This window comes from Hermetia illucens, chromosome 5 (genome assembly GCF_905115235.1).
Source record: "Hermetia illucens chromosome 5, iHerIll2.2.curated.20191125, whole genome shotgun sequence".
Classification (NCBI taxonomy): domain Eukaryota; kingdom Metazoa; phylum Arthropoda; class Insecta; order Diptera; family Stratiomyidae; genus Hermetia; species Hermetia illucens.
In genome coordinates, this window is record NC_051853.1 from 70,567,358 (window position 1) to 70,583,349 (window position 15,992).

The window sequence follows — 15,992 nt, forward strand, 5'->3', positions numbered from 1 at the left end:
GGATAAATTTCGCACCCTTGTCGTGTTTTTTCGATTATATCAAGGAGCGTTTGCCACCACACTGCTCCCAGGGCAGAAGTGAGGCAGCGTCTGGTGAGTTGCCTCTGCCCTGGACGAAACCGTTAGACTTTCTTTTTGTATACTTATGTGTATGTTCCAAACGAGGGGTCCGTGGACCAAAAAACCGTGGGAGTAAGTTGCTCTCCAAAACGCTTATAATGGGCAAAATAAATAAAATTTAGCATTGACATCATGAAAATAAATATTCTGTTAACTGTAATTATCATATAACATATTAGAGAACGGACGAAATCAAAACGAAACCGGCGCCACGAAGAATCTACGAACATGTATAAAGACGCAGAAGGCGAAAGGTAGCGCTCGGGCCAGTTGGAACGACAGAGTTTCCTCCATAGTAGCAAACTAAACTACTACTGGAATCCGAAAATTCCGCGGTTGCAATCCTCGTGTCTGCCAAAAGATAAAAGGGAAGCTAGAACATTGACAGTCACACAGTCGAGGAAAGAATACCGCGATCCTCGAAGTAGCCTTAAGAAGACTATACGTGAAGGTAAACAGAATTGTTAAAATGCTATGCCTTGAGGGAAATATAAACCCGTGGGGAGCTACATACAAGGTTATAATGAACAAGATTCGTGGGCGAAATTTGCCCCAAGTGCCCACGACTCTTGTTCAAAATACTCGTAATCCTTTTCCCACAACAGGAAGAAAATGGACCTTAACCGACTGTTCCACAAGATGTCTTCTCAATCCCCGGGGTGACCGAGGAAGAACAAGAAATCTGAAGACGAATTGGGGATAATAGGGCTCCGAGTTGAGCGGAAATCCGAAGAAAGCCCTGAAGTTGGCTGGTAAAATCATGTTCGCATGGTTCATAAGAACCAACTTGGTGTCACTTTTCACTTAGCTCGGATAATCAAGAGTTACCTCTCAGAGAGACTAGTATGAGACGGATGACGGACCGAAAAAGTATGGGTTCTGCATTGGGGCCCCTGCTGAGGAACGTAATATATGACGGACGGTTTGGTCTTTTCGTGCCAGAAGGGGCAACGTTCACTGATTTTGCAAAGGGCCTGGCAATGGTGCGAAGCATCCCGAGGACGGGGAACTGTTTCGATATGAAACCATTAATACCATCAAAGCATAGTTGCAAATGGTCAAAGTAGACCTAGCGAATAATAAAACGGGACATATCCGGTCACTGTGACTGCGGACTTCCGGAAGGCCGTTAGGAAGGAGATTGCAGAAACGGTGGAATAATTTTGAAAAGGGCCGCTGGACCCATGCACTGATCCCGTGTGTTGAGAGGTGGGTCGAGCGAAACACAGGCAGCTGAATTACCACCTAACAAAGTTCCTTACGAGGCACGGAGGAAACAGGAACTACTTGATCGCTTCGAATAGTACGAAACCCCAGACTCTCCCCAATGCGTCGCTGCACCCAAGGACTCGGTGCATGTTATGTTTCATTGTCCGAGATTCGCAATTGAAAGAGAGAGATTTGATGTCGCCCTGCAATATTCGAAAAGCTGCTGGAATTGAATCGAGCCCTGAAGGCGCGTCGGATGCGTGATCTAATCATGCTGGTGTAAATCATAGCCCCTTTCGTGAAGTAATACTTCACGGTGGTCTGCGGGGATATGGGCGGAAAAATAGGGGTGGCTTTAGTAAGTGAGAATCCCACACTCTGTAGCAACCTGGCGCAGCAGCTTCTTTTTAAGATTTCCACTTGCATAAGGAAAAACAGTATTTTGAATGTTAAGATAGGTCATGTTGGACAATGCTTACGCTAAAAACAAAGATAAGCACAGAATTTATCAAGCAAACAGGCTTCAAAAGAGGCTCGCGTAGCAAGAATAAAAGCATTAACGAGCATTAGGCTCTTTCTGAAAAGGAGGAAAGTGAATTTCGGCCAAAAATAGAGGATTAACTGATAAAATATCACTATATCGTAGAAAAATGACTAATTTAAATTTTAAACGCGCAACTCTTTCTAAAAAACAAACCAACCGATCGAATTGAAATTTTGGCAGCATCTTTTATACAGATTTCTGTATAAGACCAACTAAGCGCTTTTTAATTGAATAAAAAATGCCAACTTGACAGGTCAGAAACCAACCTTATTTATAGGGAATTTCAACTTCACCATTTTGCCAAATTTTTCAGCGATGTAGCTATTATTTCTTAAGGCCTCAGCAGATGGCACATAAATCGAATAACTTATTTTCTTATGAAAATATTTTTACCTATACTTCATTTTGCAATGAATATTGTTGTAATTTAAAAAATAATTGTTTCAGTACCTTGAATATATATAAAAATTTATTATAAAATCTCCGAAAAAATTAACTATATTTTAAACTTTTGCACTAGGATAACCCCCAAAATCGAGCATGTACCTGGCCTATACCAACACTTTCACCTTGATATGAGAACACGCTGATATACACTCTCTTCTGCTATTCTGGGCGTTTTTATCCCCAGTGAATTTAGGCTCCCTGGTTTATAATACAAAAATATCCCTCTTTCTCTATCCGCTTACCCCATTCAGGAGTACATAATAAGTGGCGCAGGTTAGTAATTTCGACTCTCAGAAGAGTGGAGATTTGAACATAGGCAGAATCGGACAATTAGATTGATTATTACAGCGTAGCGCCTCATACATACCATATATGTATATATGTACATCAATGACTAAATATAATGCATCTATGACTCGGTGAATTGTAGTTTTGCGCTACTTTCAATCATCCTTCCTCCCAGTGCGAAGAAACCAATATCCACACGCAAATCATGCACTCAATTGCATCTAGCACACAAGGATGCTATCTCGTCACACCGACTAAAATAAAATAATTCGACTTCCTTTCAGTTTGCATCTAATGCATAAACAGAATCGCATAAACTACCTACATGTGCAAATACTCCGACTTCTACTGAATGGACTCTTCCTAAATGATAGGTTCAAGAGAAAGAAAATCTAATCTCCGATTCACTTCATCATTCATTCGGCTTCTGTGCAGTTCATATTTAATTTCCGTTGTTTACACCAGGACCATGGTATGGTGTCCGGGAACAAGCTCTTAACTTTCATTCAGCCTAAACGACAATGAACATCTACTATCTGAAGATCTGCTTCCAACTCCAATAGCGAAGTAAGCAGAAACTGCCAGGGAACAATAATGACAGAAACTCATAAATAAAACAAATTTGTTCATTAAAATTTATGTAGAGTTTATCTAACTTGATGACGAGGATGTGTAATTAAGGTGCAGAGAAAAGCACCCCGGAAAAATTCATCAAGGACAAATTGACATCCTAGTGAAGCCTGGTCAGCTAAAATACTTGAAACAATAGAGCTAATGGAGGGATGTGTTGAAATTTGTTCATGCATCAAATGATGATAAAAAAGACAGATACTGGTGTGGAGTGGAAGGATATGATGTTCTATTAGACTTCCTAAAAATTGCCCCCTAAGCCGTTTGCCACAAACTTCCCTCATGACTGCCGCAACTAGTGGTGCTAAGCTGGATATTCTAAATATGTATCCAAGTGATTAACCCATGTCTCACATTTCCTTGATTAATGGGAATTGTTCCTTCTTGGCAGAAATTCAAACCAATAGACTGATTAACAAAATGTTTTATTACTCCTGGGTGAAACAAGGAGTCATTAAATATTAATTAAAGGACATGAGGCTCTTTCCTTATGTCAATGGAATAAAAATATACAATTTGCTGTCGTGTCTAAAGAACAGGTAACTCATCAGACACTACCCCACCTCTGCCCAGGGAGCAGTGCGACCGAAGTGGTTAAAAGCTCTCTTAGGGGCATTCACAAACAACAGGAATTATATTCTGGACGAAAGTGCAAGTTGCATATTTTTGAATGAAGTCCGTGCATAGCAGTTGGAAATAAATTTGAAGTATGCCATTGCATTGAAAGAAAATCCCCGGAAATTCGAAATCAAAAACGAAATCGAACAGGGATCCTGACGTCGTTAACATTTCTTCTTGTCGTCTATGACGTCCTTAATGCTGCTTTACCGGAGAGTATGAAGGGTTTTAGTGGACTGTGACATCTGATCTCAAGCACTTCGACTAAGCTGATAACAATTGTTTGCTAAAAATTATGATTGGTGGTTTTGTCCAGAGCAGAGGCAGCTTAACAAATCTACCGGACCTTCGCCTGAAAGCAACCTGACGTGGGTCTGAATTATTTTTAGGTTGAAAGGGGTCTGATCTTAGCCTATGCTGGCTGAAACAGAACTAACTTGTTTTTGAAATTTGTTAGACCTAAGTCCGAATCCACTTGATGGCTGACTGTCTCCCACTTTTTTTAGTCCAGACCTCTCGTTTCCGGCAAAGAATATAATTTTCCAAAAATGTGGGCAAACAGTTAAACCAGCAAACATATCTGGATTGAGAACAGGAGGAACTCGCCGCTCTAATAGCAATTTCTGTCGCTTTTTCCTGTTATTGTTATTTTTCAGCCTTTGTTACCCGGTTAACCGGTTGCGTCATTTTGCTCTGTCAAAAGCCTGATACAAACATGATAATAAGAAGAAAAAATGTCGGTGACAAAATACAACGCTGACCGAGTCCGCTTTAAACAAGAGATTTTACCTCGATGGACGTGACATTTTGTGCTATCATATGTCGCCCTAATAATAGCTATTAGTTTCTCCAGAATACCCTTTTTGTGTATATCACGCCAGATATATCATCATCATCATCATCAACGGCGCAACAACCGGTATCCGGTCTAGGCCTGCCTTAATAAGGAACTCCATTCCGGTTTTGCGCCAGATATATCCCCCAGCGAAAATCTAAGCTCCTCACGATATTCCAAAATGATCCGTAGGGTTGATGTGAACGATGCAGAAAAATCAGAACCAGCCTGTTCTCTCCCGATCAAGCTTTGAAGGATTGTTGTAACTATTATCGTTGCGACCGCAAGAAGTACGCAAATATCCTTCCGATTGTTGCACTCAAGACCCCTTCTTCCACTCTCTGAGAAAGGTCTCGGATTTGCACAATTTCCGTACGAGTGGACATAGCAGATCTGCAGAAACTGCAGGACCACCGCTGACTAACTCTGCAAGAAGACCGCCAAGCCCAGGGGTTTTACTCCTCCTAAGTGCATTGATAGCTATGATATGCCACTCTGATAATATCTATCATTTTCCTTCCTACGTATAGAACTCTAAACACACTCTCTGTTGTAGCTGCCTACAATTTTCTCGAAATTAACGAAAGGCAAGTGGAGTGGGAATCTAAACTGTTCCACAATGAGAACATTGAACTAACTTTTTGAGCTTCCCAGGTATTCCTTGAAGTGATCGAGTGCAGTAGAATCCCGATAATTCATATGATCAAGATACTGGCGATTTGGTACAAAATATCGGGATATCGAATTATCAGGAGCATAAATAAAGAAAGATAACTCTGGGGACCGACAAATTTGTACGAATTATCTAGAAATACGAATAATCGATGTACATATACATGTATTATCCGGATTCCACGGTTTAATTTTTGTGGCAGAAGGGACTCAAATACCCCAATTAAGGCCCTTGTTCAGTGGCTTTATGAAATCCCCTTCTTCGACTCGCTGGGAAGATCTAAATTCCTCGAATTTTCGTCCTGATACATTATCTTATTTTCGAAAGACCCAGGGTGATCTTAATTATAAATACAATTTATAAAAATGGCCAAGAATTAAAAAATTTTGAAAAAACTAACAACTTGCTACTTGAGCATCACTACAGACTAAAACAAACTTGTTTATTAGTAGACAGAAATAGCAACTATTTAAGTATGCACGCTGTCTGAGAAAAATGGTTATGCAGCTTCAAAAATTTCTTGCTGCTTGAGTCCAGTAAAAATTTTAAAACATTGTTGGCCCCAGCAATCTTCTTGAACTCCAGTCAATTGCAATAGCACTGAATTTGAAATTTTCAGGTATTGGGTGCCATCTAAATAGGGAAGCGCCGCAAATATAAATATAAAAGTCGGAAACCGGAAGATCAACGCTTCAAGTATGAAAAGTTTTGTTGATTTCTAATGAAAGAATATTTTGCTGTCACTCTCTATGGTTCTGAGTGTTGACCGACTGTAAAAGACAATATTCGGCGTCTTGCGGTAATGGAAAGGATGTTGCGTTGGAGTAGTTGCATAACACGTTTTGATCACATCCTAAATGAGGATATCCGCGATCGTTATGGGGTTGTACCGATCGTGGAAAAACTGCGAGAGAGGCGTGTTCGAGGGTATCGTAATTCCCGCTAACAAGAATTCACTTGCCAAGATTGGACAGAACATCGAAGTCGATGGTAAGCGACCAAAAGGTCGGCCGGAACAATGGTGGCTTGATTCGCTAGATGGGGATTTTAAAGCCTCGTGATTGCACCAAGATCAGGCATTTGATAGAACCAAATGGCGAAACCGATCACGACGAACCGACCCCGCTTGTGAACCGGACTAAGGTTGAAGAAAAAGAAGAAGAAGATTTGGTACTGACATTTTATCTCTGAGAAAATAATAATTTCAACAAAGAAATTTTCAATTTTTCAGTTCTGAGAACGGATCCTTGAAGTAATCGACTTTTTTAGGGCCTCCGAGCCCGGCCCCCTCTGCAATCAATGTTAAAAAGTACTCCTCGAGACCTTTCATGTGATATTTACTTAATGAAGACAATATACAGAAACAAATTGGTGGACCTCGGCGCAAAACCGAAGTATCTGGAGTTCCTTATTAAGGCAGGCCTAGACCGGATACCGCACCGTTGACGATGATGATAAATATACAGGAAACGAATTCCTTATTACATGTTGTCCTCAAAGGGAGGAGCAAGTAGATGGCTTATTAAACGCCTAAAACTAAGGAAGGAGACAGAGTCGGAATTGAAACGAAAATTGTAATCGAATATTACACCCAGGTCTTGGAAGGAAGTGATTGAAGCAGGGAAGTTGAATAGTGAGAGTTTAGAGAGGAGAATATTATTGTCAACGGTATCAAAGGCTTTGGATAAATCAGTATAAATGGCATGTACCTCCTGTCGTGAATTAAAGCGTTTAGCAACGAAGTTGATAAAGACCAAAAGGTTTGAAGGGTCGATCTATGTTTCACGAAACCATGCTGCTCTTTGACAATGAGGTGACCGCGTGCCCAATCAACCAGTCGTTGACGTATCTTTCCAGAATTTTGGGACAAGAGGAGAAAAATGGGGCGGAAGTTCACAGCAAGAGAAGAGTCTCCGCTCTTGAGGAGAGGGATGATAAGGTGCAGAGAAGGTCGCAGGATTGTTATGGGAAGTTGGCAATGGAGTCAGCTGATAGAAGAAGAGAGAGATTGAGTGGGATTACGAGAATAGCGAGTGTGAGACCAAGAGGGTTTGAAGTTACCCCGGGCAAAGGCAGATTCGACACTCAATAATTACCTTTTATGCGTTTTTAACCATAGACTTCACAGTGGAGCGTATAGCCTTAAAGTGAGCCAAGTCCGCGTCATTTTTAGAAGTCTGAAACTTCTTCCGCAATGCATGTTTCAGGCCAATGTTTTTAAGAATCTCCGTTGTGAACCAAGTTTGGTATGAACGTAGAAAAGCAGAGAAAAAATGAACATAGCTGGAGAGGAGATCGGACATGATATTATAAGAGTTTCTTAGAGCTCGATCACACGTTCAGTTACTTAGTGTATGAACCCAGTTGAAGCTGAGTTCAAACCGTTAAAGTTGGCTTTGCGGAAGTTGAACTTAATAGATTTACGCTCGGTTTTGAAGTTTGAACGAGGGAACTCCGCTTCAAATTCAAGCGCGGGGTGGTGAGCGTCAGTTTTTACATACGGAGGTGTGCAAGGAAATAAAGAGAGATGGCGCTCGGGGAGGTTGGAAAGGAAGAGATCGAGAGTGCGGTCCAAGGAGTTTTTGGTGATATTGAAATTCAGGACAGAGCAAGTGTTCATAGAGGAAAAAAGTTGAAGGGAAGAATAGGAAAGGTTGTTAGAGGGAATTGGAAGGTTAGGATGATTAGGCCAGTGGAGCATGGGGTGGTTAAAATCTCCGCAAAGGAAAAAAGATTGGGGAGGAGTTCTGAGAATGTATCCTCGAAGTAATCGACCTTACTAACACAGAGCCGTGTCGACGTGACATTTCAGTGGAGTTGTATTTATTTCATTCACGGTCAATTTCGAATTTTCTACAGAATTTTAGGAAAGCTCTGTTCTTTTAGTTGATTCCGGTCAGCTCGGATATTTTTTTACCACATCGTAATCTTCTAAGTCATTACAATCCTATCTTAATTATTGTACTCCTTTTAAATCATGTTGATTCAAAAAAGTTCGCAATACACAGTCATCCGGCGGTTATAATCTACAAGATAAGATATTCCAAATTCAGATTACTTCACAGTTTTGCGAAATGCCCAAGGATCTTGTAATCTTACAAACCAATTTCGACATGAAAACATTTCAAAAATAAATTATTAAAGCCTTTTCTGAATCCAAATATTTATCATATCTACATATGTAGTTGCCAATGATCCACAGATGCATCAACCGTACCCATGTGCCAATGGAGTCATGCGAATTAGTTCCACTACATATCCATAGTGTGACTTGTCCACTATCACTTCCAGCTTCTAATCTACGGATGTTTGCTTCGTACGTCAAAGTAATACTTCCTTCCTTCCCGATAACATGAAACAACGGGGCGACTATTGACAAAGGTTTTCAGATGTGTAATATTATGGTAGGAAACCTGAGAAAGCCTTACTCTCCTTTTCAGATAAGCTCTGAGAGACTGCATTTACCGGAAGGAACAAACGTATGTTTGGTACATTTCACCAGCAAGTGAGATTTGTCCCCCTTTTCCAGTTTTGTTTGAAACCTTCTGGGCAACAGAAACATTCGCGTGGTGTGCTGCACTACATCGCGCATTATTTTTCAACTGACGGCTGAATTATAGTTTTGGCAGGGGTTGATTTTTAACTCAACCCCGTTGAACGCCATTGCTCCCGAAAGTGGGGATACATTCATGTCAATATGTGAGAAATTAACTTTGAGCCCCACCCCCCAAACGGTAAAGGAGAGTATGAAGGGAGAGACGGGACCCGTCTCCATACAATTGCCCAGAAAACTCGCAGCGACCTCCCCGCCCCTTAAGTGGTTCAAATGAGGGGTCCTATCGGTATCATCATAGTAAAGTTTGCTTTGCCAAACCCACTTCCAAAGAGATACGATGTAAGGAGAATATCCAGAAAGAAGAAAAAGGTCCTGTTTTTCGACTCCTGCTAAAAACCCATGGCGGTCACTACTCTTTAAAAAGTTACTGGGCCCCCCTTTTTTGCATCGTTGCGATGTGCAAAGGGAACTGCAGAGAGGGCCCTTGTCTCTCCACCAAATTTAATCAACATTCAGATTTTTTCTTAAGAGAGGCTTTAACTTTTAGGAGTATTATGTCTTACTATAGCTAATCACATTTTACTTCTTTTCAGGTGTCTTCTATTGATAATTTCGTACGACCTCTGTAACGATTGGATCTGTAGTATAGAAATAGCTTCAACAAACTTCAATGGCAAAATGGACAGTTTCCAAACAACCATTACTAGTCTTGCAGTCGTTGCCTTACTCTTACTAATGGTTGTATTTGCGTGCCATTACCTCGGTCCTCGAGCTACAGCATGGGTTCGATCCAACCGGGAGGAGAAAATTGGTTTGTCGAAAAGCAAATTATTCAATGCGAATGGTTATATGGTAAGGTCTTATACCTAGTTCAAAGAGCAAATATTTTGATTAATAGTTCAGTAAGAATTTTACGTAGATTAAATGAATAACAATAACTTAAAAATACATGGATGTGCTAAAGTTGATTAGTTCTGCTACAACCAAATTACTCCTCATTTCAAATAATTCAACATTCAATGATTCTGATATTAACCACACTGTAATAGCCCGTCAATTTTCAGATACACTCCGGATCAGATTTTCTACTTAGCTCAAGTGGAAGCTTTAAACGCTTCGATTCAATAGATCGTGATTACAAACAAGTTGGCCAGAGTTCACTTACCTTGCCCGCTTGGAATCTTCCACAAAACGATATTCCACCACAACCTTTGCGACCAGCTCCGGCACCAGCGCCTTCTCAAATCAGTACAAAGCCTAAAACGCCGCCACAAGACACCAAACCGCCTAACAAACAAAGGAGTCTCGACTCCGTCGAGCATCTCGCATCAACCGTGATACCGAGGCCTGTAGCCAAGAGACAATTGTCCAGTCCAGCTAAATCTCCAAATGGTGCCAAAGAGCAGCTCCCGATAAACCTATCAGAGACAGTTAGTAAAATCCAAAACGGCTATAAAACGTCGAGTACAAACCCCTTTTTGAACGGGACCCTGCGATCTTTGCATGAACTTCCAGACAATCAAAAAAATTCTGGCCACACAGAAAAAAGGGAATTAGAACTTTTGCATAAGAGTAACATTAAGAATCCGTTTACGGTGGATTGCGTTCAAAAGGCCAAGGAATGTAGCAATGCGAACATTTTCACACAGCCAGCTCCTAAAACTGATGTAGATAGCAAACTATTTTTCGATTTTGAACCAGCGAAAATTACATCGCTCTTAGATAGATCTTCACTTACCGAACCTCCAAGGGAAACTATAAACTCCGTTAGCTCTAGCCCGCACGGGACAATTATTGAAGAGTGCGAGGAAAAACAAACATCACCAGATTCACTTTTCACCGAAACTCAAAAGCAACCAGAGCCTCCCAGCAAAGATACATTCAATGACATAGAAAAGTTGCTCAAAACAAACTTCCGAAATCGATCGTTTTCGGAAACTGAAGTCACCGATGGCGATCTACATAAGATCTTTTCTAGGAACGGTGAATTTATCAAAACGCCCTCAGGACTAAGTTGTACGAATCCATTCCTTGACAAAAGCACAATGCACAAAACGTTCTCGGAAGATCACTTGACTAAAAATGGTAACCAAACATGGAGCTTCGGCAGATCACTTCTGCGACAAGAGTCTAGCATTAGTTTAGGACGACATAATACTTCACAAACATCCCTAGATAGTGAGAGAGGATCAATGGATAGCATAAATCTGCAGAGGGCTATTTCCTGCGACTCAGTCAGTTCGGAATCGTCTGTGGTGCTTGCAGATTTGGAACAGGTTGCGCCAGCTGTGACAGGAATGTTATGCGTCGGACTTCAGTATGACAAGTAAGTATAAATTGTCCTTGTGTTTATGTTCTTCCTCAATAATTCAAACTCGAACCCGCCAACATTGTGCAACAATGGAATAGTAGAAAAGATGCTGAACGTATTTGGCTTGGCTATCAATGGAATTTAGATCAGTTTCTAAGGCCGCCTCGAAGTTTATCTCATATACCTAACATCCCCTTTTTATAAGTCGTGTCAACAATCAATGTATCAACAAAAGTTTATTTGTAGAGGACAAGCCTCTGTTGAACAGACTCAAATCGATTTTGGTGATGATAACTGTACGATGATATTAGTCAATTCAAAATCTCCTGTTCTCCAGTAATACAGGAATTACCACAACTTATAAATGACAGCATATCATCGTAGAGCTTCCAAACAATTCAGTACAAAAAAAAATGGGATGCCCTGATCATTGAAGGAAATTAAATTGCTCTCTTTTGAGTGGGTTATTACAAAGAAATGCCCTCCTTGATTAGATTTCCTAAAAGTAGACGAAAATATTTGGAACATTCAGATAGCTTTCGACCTGAATACAGATCTGAAGTAAATTGCGTACAAATTTTATTAGCATAGGTCATCAGATGCTACCCATTTTGTTCAACCAATATGACTAGAGTAAAATGTAAACATGCCGAGCTGTTAGCGACTGAAGTTCCTCCGACCTATTGCTGTCTTGATATTTCTTAAAAAAATTAACTCAGTTAACTTTTCCTGTTGATATTCAACCACTTCGCGGTACTTGAGTTGTTACTGCCTTCAACACCCTAGCTTTGTCTCATATATATGGTTGCGATACACTCCGCCTTTTCGTCAACACATCTACGAGTGTATGGCCTACACCATGCGAAGTTCTTCATTTATTGGGTTGAGGAAAAAGAAATGTCGTATTTTGTCAATAGATGGCGACACTTAAACATATCTTGTGTTATAGTTATCGCATCGGGTCATACTATACAGCGATTTGAAGACGACAATCTGTGCTATAAATGTCTCTTGGACAGTGTTGTGCTCATATGTTTCAGTCTCAAGTTATAGCGCGTCAAAGATGGAGTCCACCAAGCAAGAAATATTTGTGAAGTTAATTGGCCCGATACTGCAACGATTCGCACAGCACAGCGTTGGTTCGATCGATTTCGTTCTGGTGTAGTGGATGTCGAAAATACACCCCGTACTGGTAGGCCAATCGTCGCAGGAACCGATAAAATCGTCGGAATCATCCAAGTAGACCGGCATGTGAGCATTCGCTCGATTGGCCAGGAACTGGGTATAGACCATAAAACCGTTTGGAACCATTTGCAGAAGATTGGATTCCAAAAAAAAGCTGGATGTTTGGGTGCCACCCGAGTGAACGCAAAAAAATCTCTTGGACCGAATCAACGCCTGCGATGCACTGCTGAAACGGAACGAATTCGACCCATTTTTTAAGCGGATGGTGACTGGTGATGAAAAGGGGATCACCTACGATAATCTCAAGCGAAAAAGATCGTGGTCGAAACGCGGCGAGCCGGCCCAAACCATCGCCAAGCCCGGATTGACGACCAAGAAGGTTTTGCTGTGTGTTTGGTGGGATTGGGATTAATCATCCACTATGAGCTGCTCAACTATAGCCAGAGCCTCAATTCGGTCCTCTACTGTGAGTAACTCGACCGTTTAAAGCAGGCAATTGACCTAAATTGGTCAATAGGAATGGTGTTGTGTTCCGCCAGGACAACGCTCGGCCTCACACATCTTTGATGATCCGCCAGAAGCTACGGGAGCTCAGATGGGGATATCCTATCGCACCCACCGTATAGTCCGGACCTGGCACCAAGTGATTACCATCTTCTCCGGTCTATTCAAAACGCCCTTGTTTCTACTAAGTTGGCCTCAAAAGAGGCTTACGAAAACTGGCTGTCTGAGTTTTTTGCAAATAAGGAGGGGGTTTTATAAGGGGGCATCATAAAGTTGCCTTCTAAATGACAACAAGTTTGCGAACAAAACGGCGTATATTTGACTTAAATCGGATAATTCTAAGCATGTTAAATAAAGCGTCAAATTGCGATCACAAATACGACATTTCCTTTTCTCCAACCCAATATTACTATCTCGGATCAAAGAACACCCAAGTGCCCAAAATATTATACATTAATAATAATTCTGTCGTAAAATAAGAGAGAAAGGCTCGGCAGAAGAACCGGGGAACTAAAAGTCAAAATACAAGCGCGGTGAGAGCTCTATCAAATGAAGCAATATACAATAAGTCCGGCTCGCAATCCATCACGCAGAAAAATTCCGAAAATTGGACTTTTGGGATACGAGACGACTGACAGTTTACACTTTACATCATTTAGAATTTGGGGCGCCTTACTTTTGTTACTTTTGAAATTAACTTGAATGAATTCGTTTTGAGAACTGCGGAAGGCACTACTTGAGTTGCAAGTGCTAATTATTGATGCCACTTGCATTAGTTTCGTAGATTCCATTCAGTCTTGTTTTTCTTCAGCCTTTTTCCCATTCACAACTGGGGTCGACTCGTCGTGATCGGTTTCGTCATTTTGTTCTATCAAAGGCCTGACCTGGATACGATCTCAAGGCTTTTAAATCCCCATCCAGCGTATCAAGCCACCGTTGTTTCAGCCGTCCTTTTGGTCTATTCTCATCAACTTTGATGTTTAGACCAATCTTCGCAAGTGAATTTTTCTTAGCGCGATTTACGTAACCATACCATCAAAGACGCCTCTCTTGCAATTCTTCCACGATCTGTGCAACCCCATATTCACATTTAGGATGTGATCAAGGCGTGTTACTACATTAGTCCAACTCAACATCTTCATCTCCATTACCGCGAGACGCCCTTCATTGTCTTTTATAGTCGGTCAACACTCACAACAGTAGAGCGCGCCAGAGCGGACGACATTGCCATAAATTTTAGATTTGAGATACATCAATCGCAAACAACACAAGCTGTGGAATGCCACTTCATCCAGATTGCGCTAATGCGTGAAGCAATTTCCATTGACTGATAACATTGACCCGAGATATTTAAACTGCTTAGTTCTGGGCAGGTTACTGCAACTGACAGTAATAGCACCTCTTTCGTTAGGATCGGAGGCCAGACATTCAGTTTTTTTCAGATTCAATCTGAGACCGTATACTTCGAACCTTAGTTTTCAGATAGTGGTAGAGAAATTGAATCCCGCCCACGAGTTCTTCTGGCACTAGGTATTGTCATAGAGCATACCGGATGAGTTCGTGTGGCACACCGTCAAACGCTTTTTCCAGATTCAGAAATGCAATGTAAAAAGGTTTTCTGTTCTCCATGAGTAACCGCGTAACGTGTATTGCGTAGTTCCTCTGTCCTTGACAAACCGGGTTGATTCACGGTTATTTGAACGATTTCGCGAACAAGGTTGTCAAGAATCCGTTCAAAAATTTGAACATTCTGCTGGACTATCTATCTTTTTCCAAATTGAAACTGTAGTACATTTTTGCTAGTAAAATGGTGTTCTACTTTCCAGAATAATTCCCCAAATATTCACTTTCCAGAGCTCAGATGGGATGTTATCAGGCCCTTCTGGTTCCCCCGATTTCATTGGTTTTATTGCCTCCTCGACTTCTCTTATAGGTAGAATTGCTCCAAATGTCGGCAATGTTTGTGGCAGTGGAGAATGAACAAATTCTTCCATTGAAATCTGCTCAAAATATTCTCGCCATCTATCTATCGCTATTCGTCGGTCGATAAGCAAAGTACCATTCCGCATTAGTGTCGACTTCCTGACTGCACAGCTTATCGTAAAGATCTTTGTAAAGGGACACTCGGGAGCTCCCCAATTGGCCTTTGGGAAATTTTGTGGTTAAGGCGTTTCTTTTCACGGACCTTCATTTGAACATCGGTTGTAGAACCGTCCTTATATATTTCTGGTTCATGGGCAATGGGTTAGTTTTAACAATATCTGTGATATTGAATCAGTAAAAGGTACTAGAATCTGCTTCATTCTGATGTTAAAATTGTTAGAGGCAACCATGCTGAGACAATTCTGTACCCAGGACCTTGTTGCCGTCAACTTGCAATACCAGGTTAATGGTAAGAGGAGAAACGTCACAGTTGCTTCTGCTTACTTACCCTATGATTCTTAGTGTCCTCCACCGACGCAAGAACTAAGAGATCTGGTAATGTGTGCAAAATCAAGTGCTCTTGAACTCTTCATAGGTTGTGAAGCGAACGCTTAGCATATTTGCTCGGGCAGTAACAGATGAAATCCTAGAGAAGGGAATCGGTTTGATTTGATCTCATCAACTGGTCTGGTGACCGTTAACAAAGGGTGCGCCCCTACATTCGTGGGGCCAAGAAGAAGTGAGTAACCTAACAATCTGTACTTCGAAGTTGTTAGAGACTGGCGAGTGCTAGACGGAGTCTCACTCTTACATCACCGTTACTTATAATTTAGTCTGACCATTGCAGGCGAACAGTCTGTAGTACAAAGACGGAACCCTAGGAAACCCAATTGGACAAAGTTCGATGAACTTCTTGTTGACAAAGTGGAGCTCCCTAGGCGACTAAGGACACCTTTGGTGATAGAAGATCAATTGAAAACTATGAATCGCTCACTTTTAGAGTGCTTTGAAGAGGCCTATCTTACTTCCCAAGACTAATGCGGTAACACCAGGATATCAACCATTCTTGTAAAAGTAATTAGAATGAAGACTGGTTAAATTTCAGAAACTCACAGCGTAAATATGAGGGCTCGTAAAACGTTTGATACG

General features: G+C 41.2%; 1 protein-coding gene across 2 annotated transcripts in view; it reads left to right on the plus strand.

The window, feature by feature from the left end:
- Nucleotides 1-15,992, plus strand: part of LOC119657996 — a 124,473-nt gene that overhangs the window by 80,675 nt on the left and 27,806 nt on the right. The window contains exons 2-3 of one of the 2 annotated variants that reach the window (XM_038065214.1): nucleotides 9,514-9,772; nucleotides 9,970-11,246. In XM_038065214.1, coding sequence (XP_037921142.1) covers nucleotides 9,599-9,772; nucleotides 9,970-11,246 — 1,451 coding nt within the window. In that variant the 5' untranslated portion in view covers nucleotides 9,514-9,598. The remainder of the gene's footprint in view (nucleotides 1-9,513; nucleotides 9,773-9,969; nucleotides 11,247-15,992) is intronic. The other variant, XM_038065215.1, reaches the window with a different exon arrangement.